The 18,662-nt window shown below is 42.3% G+C and overlaps 1 protein-coding gene across 1 annotated transcript; it reads right to left on the reverse strand.

The window, feature by feature from the left end:
- Window positions 1-2,967: 2,967 nt before the first annotated feature.
- hs3st3b1a (heparan sulfate (glucosamine) 3-O-sulfotransferase 3B1a) lies at window positions 2,968-17,447 on the reverse strand. Its single transcript, XM_080447598.1, has 2 exons — window positions 16,703-17,447; window positions 2,968-5,346 (listed from the first exon to the last, which is right to left on the reverse strand). Exons 1-2 carry the CDS (start codon window positions 17,239-17,241, stop codon window positions 4,728-4,730), a joined length of 1,158 nt encoding a protein of 385 aa, XP_080303724.1. The 5' UTR covers window positions 17,242-17,447; the 3' UTR covers window positions 2,968-4,727.
- Between the last annotated feature and the right edge of the window lie 1,215 nt (window positions 17,448-18,662).

An 18,662-nucleotide genomic window follows, 5' to 3' on the forward strand; every position in this document is an offset into this window, starting at 1 on the left:
CACAATGAGGGGAGGTCAGAGGTTAGTCCACTATCCGACTGTCTGACTCCTGGTTCAGGACGGTGCTAAGGTGCAGCTTTGCAACTCAAATGTAAAGTCCACGTTAGAGCTGCTTGATAGCAAGTTAGTACCTGTATAGGTGTTCAGTTCATGAATGAATTGCTAGCTTCAGTGTTGTTTTGCGGTGTGTATGTCTGCTCTCTGATTCAGTGAGTTAAGCCTAATTTAGGCTTCAATAAAAGTGTTGTGTGATGTGTTGCTTGAAAAAAGTAACACATTTTCAACTGAACGAAGTGTTGACTTACCTCCCCTGATACACGTGGAGTTTGCTAGCCTGTTATTTTCACCTGACAGCGAGGAGTTGCAGGGTAAAGCATGCACACAGGTTCATGCTATCTTTCCCAGATCCCCTCCTTACTGAACAGGTGCCCCATCAATCAGTAGGTAATCTCTCAAGAACAGATTCTGCTCTGCGTTTGAATCTGTCCGGGGGGGTTCGTCATATCGCGTACGCACTGGCCTACAAGTGGGCGTGCCTTCAGATCAGGAAGCAGGCTGCGCTTTACCCAATCAAATGTAGTGGGCGGGATTCACATGTCCGTCGATCCTTCCCCACTCGAAACAAACCGAAACTCATTTAACAATAGCGTCCGCGGAGCAGACAAAACCACGGAAAGATATTCACATTTTAACTTGCTCTTTCATCATAGAAACAAGTGGGCTTATAACCAAAACAATCCATGTTCTCTGGGAGAAGTGGTGTTAGTGTTCCGTGTAGAAATATTGTTTGTGGGAAGGAAAACATAGTCGCACCACCGGAAGTGATGCGCTGAAGGCAGACCAAAACCCCGGTTTCCTTGCGCACGGGTGCTACGTCAACTTCCTCCCAGAGCCAACTGAGATAGTCAAAAACAGCAGAGGGCGCTGTTTTTCCTTTTCATTTGGCGATGGGTTCCCAGATTGATCAGTAGGAGACGCTAGGACACAATCCCCTGTCGGCTTTCGCAAACCTTTCCAATCGCATTCGTTCTTGAACACAGTTGAGCGAACCGGAGGCGGGAAATTAACCCGGGCGTCTGCGGTGGGCAAGTGTTTTCCCCCTATGACACTCGGAGGTCCTTGGCCAAGTCATTTTCAACTATGCATGTGATTGGTACACACATCTCAGGCACTGATGTGTACAGTAGCTTACCGGTAGATAGAGTAGTCTAACACTTCATTGAGCTGGTACACTATGACTGGGAGTGGTGATACTGACTGTCAATCAGCACCCCTAGCCTCTGCCTACCCCTGAAAACTCTGTCCTTGGTCCTGAAGCGTCTCCCCAGGCCTGCTTGCTGCCTGATGCACTTGATGCTCTGCAGTGTTATAGCAAAGATCCTTAATTTACCAAGATACACCATCCCACACCTCACTACTAGGTACGAAATGTTACACAAAATGGTCTCCGAGTCCTAAGTGAGCACAGTCACCCCACTTGTCCATTGGAATTAAGGGACTCACACAGGTCTATTTGTCTGTCATTAAATGTTTCGATGAATTGAATGCAAAGGACCCCAGTGGAAACAAGCCATAGGCTTTCTTCGGTTTAAAATCCTCTTAGCAGACCTTGTATTGAACTGTACTTTCCTGTGCTTTTTTTTTTGCAAACCGCTAATAAAGTATTCAATCAATCAATTAAAAGTCTCCTAAACACATGTGACAGTGACACAGGTACAGGAAATCCAGTTGGATATAGCCTTGGTTTCCCATTATCTTTGATTATAGTCATCGCTTCTGCAGACCTTGTTATCTAAAACAGCTTAGGGGAACCTGTCTGATTCCAAATCCCTTACTCCAATAGCACCCTTAAGGAATGGCAAACTTCCCAAAAGGGGGGTGCCCACATCATAATAAGAATGAAGGTGAGAAACTTGTGATCAATCCTGGAGGCAAAGAGTGCCACAAACGTGTTTGACTTCATTTATTCAAGACTGATGTCTATACCACAAAGGGAATTGAAATGTAGAATTTGGAGATCTGTGGTCTAAACCTGCTGTCTACAAGTAAACACCAAATTCCCGTTCTCTAAAGCAAACAATCTGCCGTATGATGTGTTTTTTCTTTCACTTTAACTCAGCAGTTTTTACTATATTCCCCAGAGGAGACTGCCAAGCAAATGTATGAAGTCGCTTCTTGCTCAGGGCTGCCAGGTGTCTGTTCTCCCTGCTTTCCCAACCTTCAAACAACAGCAGCCTGCCTCACAACAGCCTGAAGGGATGTGTGTTAACAATTCCCCAGTTGGGAGCCTAGCAATTACAGTGCCCCTCCTCTCCCTCTGTAATTGCAGAGAGTGCTGCTTCCTGAGTGATCAGACTGCTAGCCTGCCACGAGAGAGAGACTAGCTCTGGCTCGATTACCCCAGGCAGCCCAGGTAAATTAGGGTGTTTTGTTGGAGAGTTAAATAAAGGTTGTTCGTTAATAGAGTGGAGTGATTTGTTATGATTTCTCACTTGAACCATACCCCCCCCCCTTGGCTCTGGTGATGGATGAGTGCAGCATGCAAGCATAGGACAGGTTGTCGGAAATAAGAGCATTTGGAATATACAGTAAAGAGACTATACTGCCTCCTTTTAATGTTGTACATGAAACATTTGCTTACAGAATAAAGTGCACTGCACAAACTTACTCATGAATAGGCAGCGTATGACAATCAACTTGATTATGAAGATGAAGATCTGATTTCTCATATTGTGTATCATCGGATGTCACGGATAAGACAGATAAACAGATAAACATGTCATCGTCACACCCATACAAACACTTTCTGTGGTAAGACATTTGAAACGCTGGAAATCTGACCTCGCTTCACATCGTTACTTCGGTGTCAAGTTTCACCTCAGGGGCTTAGAGCTACGCCAGTGTTTTTTCATAAACTGTCACTTCTCTAGAGATGAGAAACCTGACACTTTTATGTACTTGCGAGGGCCTTGACAACGCACACCTCCCACTGGCGGCAGTGGGAGTGCTGACATAACAAAGAGCACAGTGCTAATTGGATTGCTAGCTTAATAATGTGCAGGTACACCAAGTACACCACCTTGCCCACAGGAGTAAAGAAACGATTCACTCCTGCATCAAACAGGGCGAGGTGGGAGAATTATATAACAAAGAAGCACAATTAAACCATGTGTGGCAGAATAAACTCGTGAGCCCAATTAAATCTGCTGTCTATACCGCTGTTACAGATATCTATGGGACCAGGTGGTAGTGTTTTTGGAAAAACATATTTATTTCTTGAACAACATAAATGCTCCATATAATCTACTCCACATTCAAATCTGCTTAATTTCCCTCTTAACAAAATAGTGCCTATATGTAAAGGCTGAATAAAACTCAACCATACATCAGTTTTAGAAAACAGATTTAGACCCTGTGTTGTTATACTTAGCTTCCCTTTAGCCTCCACTACGAAACTGGTTTAAACAAATTATCTCTTGGTATTTAGTCCGAACCAACTACCATCCCACAAGTCAATGCATTCTGGGTAAAGAAAGTTATACGTGATGATCCGCTAGAGATGATTCAATACAGATCCATGACTGATTTGATCTCCTAAAGCCTTTTGGAGAAAGCTGTGAATGAACAGCCTGAGTTATACATAGTTGCATGCAGGTGTCACACACTGAAAATAGCTGATCTACAAGCTCACAGCACGCCACACTGCGAAGCGTTTTGAGCTTTTAGATCTGCAGTTTTTGGTGTGCGACACTAGCAAGTGGCCAAGAATAAATTATCATTGTGTCTGTGGTTTTCAGATCCAATGGATCGCAGGTGACATTATTGCATAATTACATTCAGTGAATTACATAAAATCTCAATAAGTGTGCATTGTTGCTCATCGTGGGGTCAGGATCCAGACTTGTAGCAGCTGTATGGAAAATCGTTTATGATCACCAGTATTTCACCCGGACCCTTGGCTGGATGATAATCAGCATTCAGTGACAAAGGAAGACAGATAGAAAATGGTGATCATGTATAAACTTTTCTGGTAGAACATTCTATCATTTTATTACCTTGAATGAGCCACAATGTACACTGTGAATGGACTGCCATTAATTGCTTGATGGATCTTCATTTTATTGCACTCCTCTGGAGACAAGCACAGTGCTATCAGTCAGCTCTAATTGACATGATGAGGAGCTATTACTGTATTGATCCAACTGGCAAGTGGCACTGGATCAGCTGAGGCCTCTATCGACCTTGTTAGGTGGACCAATGGACCTTGGAGGGTCAGGGGAATGTTAAGGGGATATTACCCATTTTGGTAAAGTTGGATTGCTTTCAGGCTAAAGGAGATGAAGGAAACACAGCTTCTGAAATCAAGTGGTAGCGTACATGAAATCATATGTGTGTTCTGGATGTTTCAAAAGAAGAATGCAGACCCTGCTTGCAATACCCGTAACAAAACAATGTGCTTCAGAAAAACAGACATAAATGGAAAATTAATCCAAAATACTTTTGAATGAGGGTTTAAACTCAAATGCAATATGCGTGGTGGAACATTAATGATGAACATGGATAGGCAGCTTAGTGAGTTAATATCATAGAAATAAATTATCATAAAATAGACCTTTGTACTCTTTACACATACACCAAATACTGTACAGATCAATATCTCCGAAACTTTAATATAATTACAAAAAACACAGACAAGGGACCAGCGTGTGTCTGTAGTCATTTGGTTTTTAGTCCCAACCAAAGTCATGCCCTGTCATCTGGTAAAACTTACTGTTAAAGGGCTTATAAAAGTCCCTTAGCCTCTGCACGACTTCTGGATCAATATTAGGATGGGTTCTCCCTTTGGTTTTGCCAAGGCAATGTGGCTTGCTGTTCCCCTCGGGTCTCTTCAGACAGGGGAATCCCTTAGCTGGGTTGAAATGGAAATACTTGTGGGTGACCACCCTCCTGAGCCCCAGGAAGTCCTGTACGCGAGCCATCTCTCCCGCAGGGTCGCTTATCAGACGCTCCCCGCTCACGAACAGCAGCTGTTCCAGCGGGAAGTACTGGAGCCAGCGCTCGAGGTGCTTGGCGTACATGCCGATCTGAACGGCGCTCCACGTGGTGTCGATCACGCCCGCCGTCATGTTCCTAAAGGTCAAGCTCTCGAAAGAGGGGATGTCAGGCTTCTTGGAGCGGGTCTGCGTGTAGTCCGAGATCACCCGCGTGACGGGATCCCGGACGACCACGATCAGTTTCGTGTCCTTGGACATGGTGTAGATTCGAGCTGGGACCTCCTTGGTGACGAAGTAACTGGGGGTTTTCTCCATGGTCATCTGGCCCTCCACTGTCTTGGGCATCAGTTCCCTAAAAAAGAAAAAACATACAGAGATATTTAAATTCCAGGGATGACAACTTTATGGCTTCACACGATACCACATTGTGCAGTGTTGCTACAGTATGTTCATTCCATTGTGTTTTTATTATCTCCATGGCTGCCTCTCTTCTATAGAACATACCAAACAATGAATTAGAATAGACTTGCGCTCCCTGTCTCTGTGGTGGTTTTAATAGACAGAAGGACAGGATCTATCAGTCATCATCGAGAAAACAATTCGCAGTCAATGTGAGCTACACTGCCGCACCCTGCGAGCGTGATACCAAATGACAGGGACTGGCAAACAGAGAAGGACTGTTCCTCATTTGATGTTGTCTGTGAACACAACACACAGTTCATGACATGTTCTACCTTCAGACCCCAAACGAAGACATTCATCACCTGCAGCGTCATCTAATCTACTTTAAGACCCCAATCCTATTCCACAACCCACAATCCTCCCATAGAAATATATTCCACCCCCTTGATTACATACCACAATGGAAGGTATTTTGCTATGAATAGGCGGTATTATAGTCATTATAGTTATATAACGTCATGCCAAGTCTGATGGCGATGATTCCACTTTCCATCTCATCACGTTTGTCACTGCCGTTCGAACAAAATGTTTTGGTGTAAAATGCTCAGATTCGGCGAAAACCTCAGATCCACAGGGAGAGAATGTGGAGCTGGGGAGCCGTCGACTCTCCTGATTGCATAGCTTTCTGACCCAGGATGGCTCTGCTAGATCATAATGTAGCCTGTTAACTGCAGCCCTGACTGGATAATGGCTATAGTGAGCCAAGGGGGGATTAGGACTAAGCCAAACACACTGGAGCATTAGAGGCTGGTTGACTGCCTGCTGGCTTACTGGGTGGCTGTCTTGTCCTAGAGAGAGAGAGAGACGGCAGCGCTGAGGATAGTGAGAAGACGAGGGATAAGAGGACCTGACATGCTAAGTGTCTAAGAAAAAGTAGTTCATCCGCACCAAGAGGAACTACAAAGCAACATTGCAGCTACATTTTTGACACATTTGGCTAATGTGTACGGCTTACATAATCAGACTTCAAACTATTTGAACTTATATCCTGGCCAGTTAGCTATACAACCCCACCAACATTGATGTTCCACCATTTAAGTTATTGAGTTAGTGTTTGGCTTGTGTTTCTTTATAAAGTGGATAACAATCTAAATAGAACAGTGTGTGGCAGAGAAGCTGTGCCGTTTACACACATTTGCATTAAAGGACCTATCCATTTGACAGATATGCACAGATATATGGTCATGTATATGCATTTTTGTCAATACAAACATCAATCAATCAAAATTAGAACCTTTATTAGCTTTCACTAAAACCAGGGCCACCACAAGTTTACTTAGCTTAGCTGAAGCAAGCAGATGAAAACCTGGGTGGAATGTTGCAATATGAGCCTTTTGGGAGATACCTTAGCAGCACTGGGAGAAGCCAACTTTGCGTATTCCTCATTAGCTCATACAAAAATGCACAAGGGGCTCTCTTTCTTATGCAACTTCACCACCTACTGTACCTAGTGTATTTTCACTCACTTTCTTTCCACAGAGGTCTCTGGTCCTACAACTTCACCACACCTTTCTCTCCCCCATGAGGCTTCTTAACTATTGTATTACGAGGTGGAAAACAAAAGCTGCAAACCTGTTCAAGGTTTGTGCGAGAGAGACAGACAGCTACATCGGAATCTCCTGCATTGAGGTACACACACACAAAAACTTACCACCAATCTAACTTTTCACTTAGTCCCCGAGCAAAAACAATCTGTGAGAGCGGCACATGCATTATTCATCTCAGCAGAGATAGAGAAGGAGCGAGCATCTCTGGCTGAAGGAAGGGGAAGACTGTTGCCTGAGGGGGGCAGATGTAGCAAGCTTTCACAATTTGTTCTGCTTAATAAACAATGTCGCCTGGAACCAATAGTTTTTCAGTGCATCCATCAATCCACCGTGCAAAGACATAAAACCTTCCTAGAGAAAGAAGTACTGCCGCTTTCTTTAGATCTGATAAGAAAACCTGTGACACCATGTTACACTGTTTGTTACATTTAATTTAATTTAATTAAGTACTGTTTAACAGAATTTAAAGTTGAATTACTTAACAGATGTACAATGGTGCATCTGAGTAATTTTCTTTAATACGTTGAGGCTGCAAATGGTTTTAGTAAACATTTAACCACTTTTTAACCTGGTGTCCCTAATTTCGGGCCTGTAAATATAGGCGAAAATTCCCCAAAATGTCAAGTAATTCAACAATTTCCAAAATGTTCAAAATAGCGAAACCAGCAAATTTCAGCTTGTTGATCTGCTATGCTATTTTCACTATTCATCGTACAACAAAGTAGGGCTTAAGAGGTTTGGGAAAACAGTTTTTAAGAGTCTTTAAACCCATATTAGTCATTTAGACTGCAGACTAAAACACACAGTCATCCTCTGCCCTCTAAACCTGCCCTTTAAGATCACACAGGAGACCAGCAGACCTGGGAAGATAACCGAGTGGGGAAGAACGAGAGGTGTAAGAGAATAAGATAAGGCAGAGAGAGAGAGAGAGAAGGGGGCATGACGAGGGAGGAAAGAGGGGATTAGATCGAATCTGGAGGAGAGAGGTGCGCTGGAGGAAGACAAGAGACTGTAGAGGTTAAACCTCTGACCCAACTCTGCCTCCTGTATCACTCTTCTGCCATTTCAGATGCTGTGTCTGGATTCTGCCCTGCTGAAGAGCCACATGACAAACCGCCCCTACCACAGACCAGAAACTAGACATTAATCCATGAGTGGTGTGGTTGTATAATTTCTCTGTGTTTTGTCTGCCGGGCAGTCAGGTGTATCCATTAAAAGCCGGCTGCAGGAGAGGCAGTGTTTGAAAGGCCTGTGCACTGTTTACATTTTGCTACTATCAGGAAGCGGTTTCAAAGGTAGGAATTTGCAATGCTGCTGTAATGTGTGCTGGATGAGGCACTTAATGGTGAGTTTATAAGGCCTGGTCCACATTATTCAACTCAACACAACTTGAACTACTTGAACCCTATCATCCCTATTCTGGGCACATTGTAATAGGCAACCATTCAGCAAACATAGGTCGAACATTTGCAGCAAGTATCAAGCTCACAACACGTCACAACGCGAAACGTTGTGAACTTGTATATCTGATATTTTTGTCGATGAGAATTGGGGTTGAGGGAAAAAGGAGGGACCTCTGGGGGACCCCGTCAACGAAGTATATAGGGTTTAGTATATAGGTTTAGTATATAGATATGTTTGTTACGCCGTGATCGCTGCTTTATTGATATGCTTGTCACCATGAGTGTTACTTTATTGGAACACTGCATGCTCAAGGATGCAGGATGCAACTGATGCAACAATAACAATTTATCTACCTAGAGAACATCATGTTTTCTTGTGTGTATATTTCATACCCCACCCTGCTCCTTTCTCTATCTGTTAAGAAACACATATCTTCTGGTCACATAATGTGACTTGCATTAGTTATATACTGTATGTATAATTGTCTCCGCCAGGATTTTTCATATTCCGTCCCGATTGGCTAAGATTGGCATCTAAAGTTTGCAGGAGTGGTCCGTTTTGAACAAAATGCCTCAAATCATAAACGCAGCGTCCAATTGTCGTGAAACTTTGCACGCACATTCCCACTAGGCCGAGGAACACATGCCACCCTTTTCACATTTAGTCCATGAGCCAGAGCCCCAAAATTGAGCAATGATTATCGAAAGAGTGGGCAAAACCAAACCTATATTAAATTGTTCATAGGGTCAATACCAGTAAATACATTTATGATAACCTTTCCACAGGAGCAGCTTTTTCATGGTTATCACACATTTTGTTATTTTCCCCATACGTACATGACAGGTGAAAAAATGACAAGATTTAAAAAAGAGTTATCATAATGAAACTTCCTGAGTTGATTACTTACATGAAGACAATGATTTATCGTATTACAAGTTTTCTGAAATTGTATATATAAATATGCAAATTAGGCATTAGGAAAATATGCCCACATTTGCATAACTTTCCAGAATCAACATTGGAACATTGGACAAAGCCAGAGTCAACATACTTATTTCATTTTGTTAAGATGTTGGAGTCAAAGGTTTTTAACGAGGGAATATTCAATATCTGGCTCAATTTTGGGGCTCTGGCTCATGGACTAAATGCCTAATTTGCATATTTAAATATACAATTTCAGAAAACTTGTAACACGATAAATCATTGTCTTCATGTAAGTAATCAACTCAGGAAGTTTCATTATGATAACTCTTTTAAAAATGTTGTCATTTTTTCACCTGTCATGTACGTATGGGGAAAATAACAAAATGTGTGATAACCATGAAAAAGCTGCTCCTGTGGAGAGGTTATCATATATTTATTTACTCGTATTGACCCTATGAACAATTTAATATTGGTATGGTTTTGCCCACTCTTTCGATAATGGACTAATTGTCCTGTTATAGCGCTACCAGGAGGTTGTCCTACAGATTTTGTCCAAACATCATCGAATTTTGAACATTGCTGGCTCACAATAACCTATCTGACCTGGTGGAGACCTGTGCTCCGAGAGCAGGGTTCATGTGTTTAACCACATGAACCCTAGCATCCCAATTCTGTGCATGTTGTCATAGGTGCAAACATTTGGCAATCTACAAACTCACAACATGTGCTCACACGTTGTGGAGTTGTAGATTTGCTATTTTCAGTAAAGAGTAGAGTAGAGAGTTGGTGTAGAGGGATAAAAGGAGGAGGAGTATAGACGCTAAGGGATCTCCGGTCAACAAAATATATTGTTTAAGTGGTTAATCATTTCTGAATAAGCCGTGTGATACTGCCTTGTGTCATCTTGCTCTCTGCTGTTTGCCTAACAGAGAAGTACCTCAACTACATGACATGTCACCACCCTTAATAGAGGAAAACTCTTTGGACCTCAACAGAGGATTACATAATTCACAACAGCCTGTATGTACAATATTTATAATGCAGTAATTCTGTTTCACTAATTGTAGCTGGCTACCCATTTCAGGTCATCACATGACTGTGATTTGTGAACGCTCCATCACAAACCCCGGGCATAAGTCAATCTAATGTCATGATCGGTTCTAATCTTAAAGCTCTGAGAGGGGATGAGCTCGGTTAGGGTGTGCTACTATGGGAATCGTTCTACTTCTCACAGCACTAAAGACAAGATGAGAGGTGGTGGTATGCAGCCACTCAGAATAATCTGACCGAGTTCCCTATGAGACAAGAACCAGACATAAATCAAAGGGGCGAGTATTTTTAGGGGAGGGTGTTCCTTCGCCATCGTGAGCCATCTTATCACGCGTGTGAAAGTCGTCATCGTGGCTTTGCACTCAGGGCCTTACCGCGCAGTTTTAATGTCCAATATCTTGACAACATTCCTGAAAACTGATATTGTATGGAGAAAGCAATTTCTTTCCCCCCATCCTCCATTATTATTGCTGTCAGTATGCAGAATTCAAGGCCACCTGGATGGCTGCTGGAGACAGGCCCGGTTTGAAACCAAGAGGAGGAGGCAGTATCCTGGCTTCCCTCACACAACTGTCAGCCTTGCATTAACACATAACCATTCTGACTGTCAGTTGTTTATGGAACTGGCAAACACCTTTTTTTTTGTGGTGGTGTGAGGGAGAAGAGCAAGCTAAACCACACTAAAATAATCAAACTAAAACTTTTTTTTTCTCTTTCTCTCATACAGGAAACCATCCAAATAATTACCACCAGATAACATATGCATATCGCTACACATGCATGAAAACATTTGATGGCTGTGGAAAAGTATGGTCTGGTTTGGGTTTTTCCTACTCATGGTCTGTGCTGGTCCGAGAGGATTGGTATGAAAATAAATAATCAAGAGTTCAAACAGATAAAACAGAGAGATATTTGGAGGCAGACTGCAAATTGAAAGTTACTCTGGCGGACTGGCTGTCAGTGCCCCTCTATAGTGGAGAGGATGAGGCAGGAAGGAAATAACGAATTCTCCCCAAAGACACTAGAAAAGTGAACAATGAAGAAGACAACAACTCCGGAGGGAATAGGAGCTGACCAGCGAGCTCCATCTTTAGGCTCCAATGCTTCCAGTGTGCTGTACTAAGTGCTGTGGTGTGACAAATTGCCCCAAGTGAAATCCTTTGGGGGTATGGCACCAAATTAAATCTTCAATCACCACAATGGAAAAAGGAGAATTCGATTCCCCCCGACTATTACCATTGTACTCAATTGATTCCTGGAACAGGAGAATCACTTCTGTCTAATAATACGACTATTTGAGAAACTAGTTTGAAACGGCACAGGTGCATTACCTCTGGAACATTTCGGGGGAACTTTGAGACGACAGCTAGCAATATTTAAATTGTTCCTATGGAGTTCTTCATTATTATCATCATCAGTGGGTGTTTCCGAGCTTTCCCTGTCGACGAAGTGCTGACACATTACGTCTCAGCTGGGAAGAACTTATACTGAGAGCTCTCTCACTTAACACAAATTCCCCTGCGTCCTTGCAAAAGACGAACCAAGAGTGTCGAGTAAGCAGAATGCCACTGGTGGACTTACATGAACCTACTCCTGGGAAATGCAACTTTCAACTCACAGATGCCTCAGAGAGCAAAGTCAACTTTCTGGCAAAAAAAACAACAAAAAAAAAAGCTTAGGCGTTTGAATCTTTTTCCTGGTCGGGTTCCATTGAGGGTTCTTTCTGGTGGAACCCCCGCTGGGCTTCGTCAAAGGGCACTTTCACCCTCTCTGAGTACATTTGCATACAAAGTGAAGGCAGAGAAAACATGTTTCACACTAATTGTCTGCTCTTTTATTGTCAGGGTTAATGCAGACCTCAGGGGTTCCCCGGCATCCCCTTTCACTCCAGCTTCATAATACTCCCGGAGTTTCTAAAGACTCACTTAAAATTTACTACCCTTCTATCTGCCAGTGTGCACTGTAAAATCCTGAGCGTTGATTAACTCCAAGAGTGTGCAAATGTAACCAAATGGACCCTTGGTAACATTTGTACACTCTCAGAGTTACAAATGGATAAATTAACATTGACGATATTACTGTGTGGGCTGCAATGAGCTCCCCAGGGGCACTGTTCTGGACTGGGCTGTCTTCTCTGACACCCTCTGTGAGTTATGGTAAGAAAACCACTCATTGTTTTATATTTGGAACCTCCAGAGGAAAACACAATTCAGCATGAAACATGCACCCTCAAGACCTTGATTTTAGCTGGAGCAAAGATACACAGTAGACAAGTACAGTAGTAAAGACGTCAAAAGAGGCGTCAAACAGAACACGCCGGCACAACGAGAGAACTGTTATTAAATAAAAGGAAGGGGCAAAGAGGAGGCCGTTTCCCACGGCTTTGGGAGTTGCCTTCTGCGTTCTGTATGGGTAAGCGTGTACAATTGTCCGGCTGTTTCTCTTCTCCCGACTGTGGGTGAAAGCGTGGTGTATTTTGTGGTTTGGCGCCCCCCCGCTGTGGCGGGCCTCTCCGCTAACCCCTGCAGGAGGCGCATGATGGCAGACCTCCTCCGTGTCAGGACAAAATGGTGTGGGCACAGCTCAATGCCACCACAGGCGATGATGAGCCCACCCAGAGATCCGCCTCTCTCGCCAAAAGCCACCGCTCGCTGTTAGTCCGGGAGCAGCGGAGTGAAACATTTAGCCAATGACGTCAACACACTTTATCCAGGGTTTTACACCCTTTCTGTTATCTCCTGTGACATGCACTGACTTTATGAGGACAGGTGGATGTGTTGTGAGAGTTTTAATTGGTCTAATAAACCGATTTTGAAACAGAGTTTAAGTTGTGAAATTGTAGCCTATAACACGATGCGTGCAAAAATCCCATGTGACCAACCGCAGTTCTCCTAACACTAAAAATGTAGTTCACTGTGTCACAGGGGGTGATTATTTCAGTTGGACTGAGGTGGCGATGGTCTTGCTCTAGTATAAAGACAGCTGGGGTTTTCCTCGCTGCACAAAATGATCATTAAGGGCTCACTGTGGCGCTGCTCTGCTGTGTGGTGTCAACCTATAGCATGGTACTCTGGCTGGGCCTGCTCAAGCCAAGCTGTTTTAATTAGCCAGATTACAACTCCAGGGAAATTAGACTTCATTAGACACAGATCTCCAGATAAATCTGTAATACAAGTCTCCCAAGTCCACCGCATAGTAACGTTTCATGTAAGGTACTGAGTGTACTGTGTAGTGAGAGCTGGTTTCCTGGATGTACTGTATATCCTGTGTGAAAACCACAGCTGCAATTTCTCTGCATTAAATACACCTTTGCTGTCACCTATAGTATTAGGGGACATGTTGGCCTTTGATAATATTTCTCCCCACTAGCCAATAACTATCTTTTAGTTCAATGGTTACTGTCTACTGTGTATCAATTACTATTTTGTTTGTTCTCATTCCTCAGCTATGGACAAAGGACTCTTCCTTACATAGTAATCATTTGAAAGTGTCCAACCTAAACCTAGATCCGGAAATTCTTGGACATGCTTAAGTGAAAAGTCCTTTGAACAATGCTTCACTTCACCCCTATTGTAGCTTCATGGAGCCAGCTTTGACACTGAATGTCTAGTCTAGAGCCTTTGACATCAGTCTGCTAATCTCCAAGCTCAGTCAAATGGACACTTGAAATGCTAGTATTATTAATCCCTTATTGATAATGTTGTTCCTTTGATGCAATATGTCTTCAGTGCCAAATGATTCGTGGAACTTTTTTGGGTACACAGAAGATCAATAATTGTCAGGGTTACATGTGTTTGTGAATTACACCAGATTCCTGTCGAGAGAACAAGTTGCATAATTGTACACAGGACAGAGTAAACAGGTGAACTGAATCACAAATGACATCACATCATGATAGAGAATCTGAATTAGAAATGATCGTGTCGCACAACTTGTGGAAGCCGTTAGCAACGTTGGCTCCTTGATCTCCTTCCTTTGAAATTTGAGGCCTGGCTTGCTCCAGTTCTATAAGAAAACATTGCCACTGAATCAATACCATAGGAACTCATACTGTATGCTACTCCTGCCCAGGACTGATAGCCTACCATGATGTAGCCTGTGCTGACTCCGAACTATAAACCATTGGTTCTCAAAGTGGCGTCCGGGGACCCCCAGGGGTCCTTGAGGGAATTCCAGGGGGTCCCCAGCTAAATGATTGATATTTAGGGACCAAGTGGACCTTTTATGGGTCTGTAACTCTGAGAGTGTACAAATGGACCTAACGGGTCCATTTGGTTCCATTTGTACACTCTCAGAGTTATATTAACATTGATTTTACATTATAAATCGGGGTAACAGAGATAGAAATGCCATTAAATGGGGGTCCGTAGGCTAATGCATGTCAAACTGGGGGTCCTTGAAATTAAAATGGTTGAGAATCACTGCTAGAGCGGTAAAAATGTTCTCTTATAGGGATCCCTGGCATATATTTTCAAATGGGGGGGGGGGGGTCCGCGGGCTAAAAAGTGTTAATTTGGGGGTCCTTGACATGAAAAAGTTTGAGAACAACTGCTATAAACCATCAGCTGTTTTACTGCATAAGGGAGACTCTGGTCAAGCTAAATGGACACTCATTACACGAACTGGTATTCCCCCCCTCCCTTTTCAGAACACCACAGCTTGTGGAATTCCAAGGGCAGCTGTATAAAAATTCCAGGAACTCTGAGCGAAGGTCATGCAAACCGGCATAAAATCGATAGTGCTTTGTAAATGAACACGACACGCTGTGAGGTGAGTAGCCTGAAATACCAGAGTAAATGGAATATTTCTGGTGTTTACGGAAAGATGTGCAAGGAGTCCTCTACCGAACACTACCGGGGTTAGGGGTTTGATTGCCTTTGGCATACCACCCACCATTAAAAATGTAAGCTATGTGGTAAAGGCATTGGCCATGCGATCTTAAGGCTTCTTCTCACTTTTCACAGCAAGTGATTTCAGAGGCTTCTGCTCACTTTTCACAGCAAGTGATTTCAGAGGCTTCTGCTTCACAGTAAGGGATTCAGAAAAGACTGTAGGCTAATGATAACATTGTATAATCAATTCCTTAGCTGACACTTATCACTATCTCATCTCTTGATTGTTTAATTGGGCCAATATGTAATTTTGTTCATATTCATTCAGTTGTTATACAAAATTGGAAGATTTAATAAATACAAATTGTTAGGCTATGTCATTATTAGTTTATGAATCTGATATGGAAAACAATTAAGCCCATGGGTTTGTTTTGAAACTTTTGTATTATCTTCTATTATTTATTCAAAACATAATGTTAATTGGACTACCAGGATATTTGTATTGTGTGTTCAATACAAAACGTTTTCCTCAATCCTCATATATATTATAGCTCCGTTTGATTTCTGCATATAAAAAATTCGGGTCCATTTCAAACATAATTTGATTATGGCCATGATTATTTTTATAATAAATGTGTCCATCTGTCTAATAATAATTTACCTGCAGTGGTGTAAAGTAACTAAGTTTTCCTCAAGTACTGTACTTAAGTACAATTTTAAGGTATTTTTACTTGACTGGAGTATTTCCAGTTTTCAGTAGCCTACTTTTACTTCTACTCCACTACATCTCAGAGGCAAATATTGTCCTTTTTACTCCACTACAATTATATGAAAACTTAGTAGTTACTTTGTAGATTTGGATTATTATAACAAAGCATACATTAACCACTTCAGCGAATCAGCCCTATATGGCCTACATTTCGGCCATTTGAAAATAGCAGATCTACAAGCTCACAATGCATTGCATCACAACACATTGTGAGCTTGTAGATCTGCTATTTTCTAAAGATTTTTATACATTTTACACATTTAAAACTTGTGAAATGGGGACATTCTGCGTGACGAGTACTACTTTCTACTTTTGGTACTTTAAGCACATTTTGATACCAATACTTTTGTAGCCTATACTTTCATTCACTTTCATTTCGAATTCCGGACTTTTACTTGGTAACAGAGTATTTTTCTACATTGCATAAGTAGCCTATTGATACTTTTACTTAAGTAAAAAATGTGAGTACTTTTTACACCACTGATTATACCTCCGTTTGATTTCCGCATATAATAAATTCGGGTCCATTTCAAACATAGGCAAACCTTAACATTTTATGGCCATAATTATTTTTCCCCTTCATAATAAATGTGAAGTCTGTCTATCTGTCTACTAATAATGTACCTGTACCTATGTATAATAATAATATATAATAATAATAATGTAGGCCTTACCTGTACCTTTAATAATATTGAATATATAATAATAATAATAAAGTACCTGTACCACTCCAGGCCCTTGTCGTAGTTGCGGTCAAAGAAGTGCGGCTCCGCGCCCACCGCTCTGATGTCGGGGTGAGCGCGGAGGAACTCCAGCAGCGCCCGCGTGCCTCCCTTCTTCACCCCGATGATGACGGCCTGGGGCAACGTCCTGCTCTCAGACTCGTTGGAGAAAGAACCTGACGTGATGACGGCGCTATCTTCCCTCGCCTGGTCGCCTCTGATCTCGTCCCAGTCCTCTCCTCTGCTGTCCAGATCATTATTATTCTCGTTATTCAGTAAGTCCCTCCTGGACACTCCGAGAGAAGAAGAGGAGTCCCGATTGTCAAATAATCCAACAACGTCGCTCCCGGTGTCCGTCTCCGGACGTCCCGCTGGTTTACTTACGCTCGGCGGTGGCATGGTGGAGCAGTAGCCCACGCAGCAATAGATCATGTACACCCAAAGTGACAGCATGATGCAGAACACAAAGAGTTTGTTTTTCACGTGGGGTGGTGGCACAACAACATGTAGATTGTGTAAAAGCGGACTATATTCCATAGGGCTGCCGGACAGGAGTCATATTCCAATTAGGCATTTTGGCAAAGTTCCTCCTTCAGTCCTCTTGCATCGCTGAAGAATCTTCTTTCTTGCGGGGCATCACATCAACGCAACTGCCGACAGCTTGTTGTATGCAAAGTAAAACTCCATAATGTGAAAGTAGTAGATACCAGGCTCTATACAGGACATAAAAGAAAATCACAGTCGCGCAGGTAAATCAGCTGAGCTGTGCGTAAAGAAGTGAAGTCTCTCATCACTTGTTCGGGGGTGTGTGTGTGCGTGTGCAGTGTATGTGTGTGTCAGAGCGCAGCCCAACGCTCCTCCACGGTGATGCGCACACGCACACGCGAGGTGCGTTTGAATGACAGCGGAGCTGGCCAATCCTAGCAGCCGTAACGGAGAGCAGCACAGCCCCATAGCCCAGAGGGAGAGTCCTGCTGTGATTGGCAAGTTAGGATTTTTGTTTGGGCTTAAGTTCATCTTAAAAAAACTAAAATCATAGCAGTGTATATGTATGTATTTTTGTTTTTCGTTGAGTTTAATTCTATATATGTGTATAAATGTTTAAGATTTTTGTCTTGTTTTTTTTATATAGGCTATATTGTTGCATAATCTCTCAGAATTGTTATTTTCTGTTGGTTTGATATGCAAAATGACCAATCAAAATGCAATTCATAAAAATTAAATAAAAAAAACATTCTGTTCAGCCACTGTGAGAGATATTTGAAGGGGTCTCTGCACCTTTTGTTTAAAGAAATTCTGGTTTGAGAAACTATAACTAGCCACTAAGGATCTTAGACCATAGGATGAATCAGAGCAGTTATTTTGGTCGTCTCTTGTAAGATAATTAACACACACACACACACACACACACACACACACACACACACACACACACACACACACACACACACACACACACACACACACACACACACACACACACACGTGTTCCATGTAGCTGTGCATAGCATACATCATTTGTTTTTGGTGGAGCCTATCCATTAATCTGTGTTACTATGAAGGCACATGCAGGGTCACCACAAATCTATTTTTAAAAAACAATTGTGGTTGTGTCAGTCTATTGATCTTAATAGAGGCAACCCTAGACGAATATTATTGATATTTGAATGATATATAAAATTGGTATCAGAGCTAGTTGACTCATTCATCCCGTCATTTCCATCAGAATGTTTCAATTATCACTTATAAATATCTGTCATAGAGAACTTGGCATTGACAAAAGGGTACACCTGTGAAAAGATCAGACACTACTCAATTCAAACTTTATTTATTAGCACATTTACAATGACCAGGGGTTATCCAAAGTGCTGTCAGGTCAGATTAAAAACAAGCATACAGAAAACAGGAAGAGAGATTAAAAAGGGGAAAAAAACTAATAACACAAGGAAAATGTTACT

Source organism: Gymnoscopelus braueri, assembly GCF_963280865.1.
Source record: "Gymnoscopelus braueri genome assembly, chromosome: 13".
NCBI lineage: Eukaryota > Metazoa > Chordata > Actinopteri > Myctophiformes > Myctophidae > Gymnoscopelus > Gymnoscopelus braueri.

Bases quoted from the DNA above. Each gene is read 5' to 3' on its own strand.
- hs3st3b1a (XM_080447598.1), bottom strand. From the start codon at position 17,241: ATGGAATATAGTCCGCTTTTACACAATCTACATGTTGTTGTGCCACCA. The intron at 5,347-16,702 runs GTACTTTATTAT...TTTCTTTTTTAG, and splicing joins AAGGGCCTGGAGTGGTACAG to GGAACTGATGCCCAAGACAG.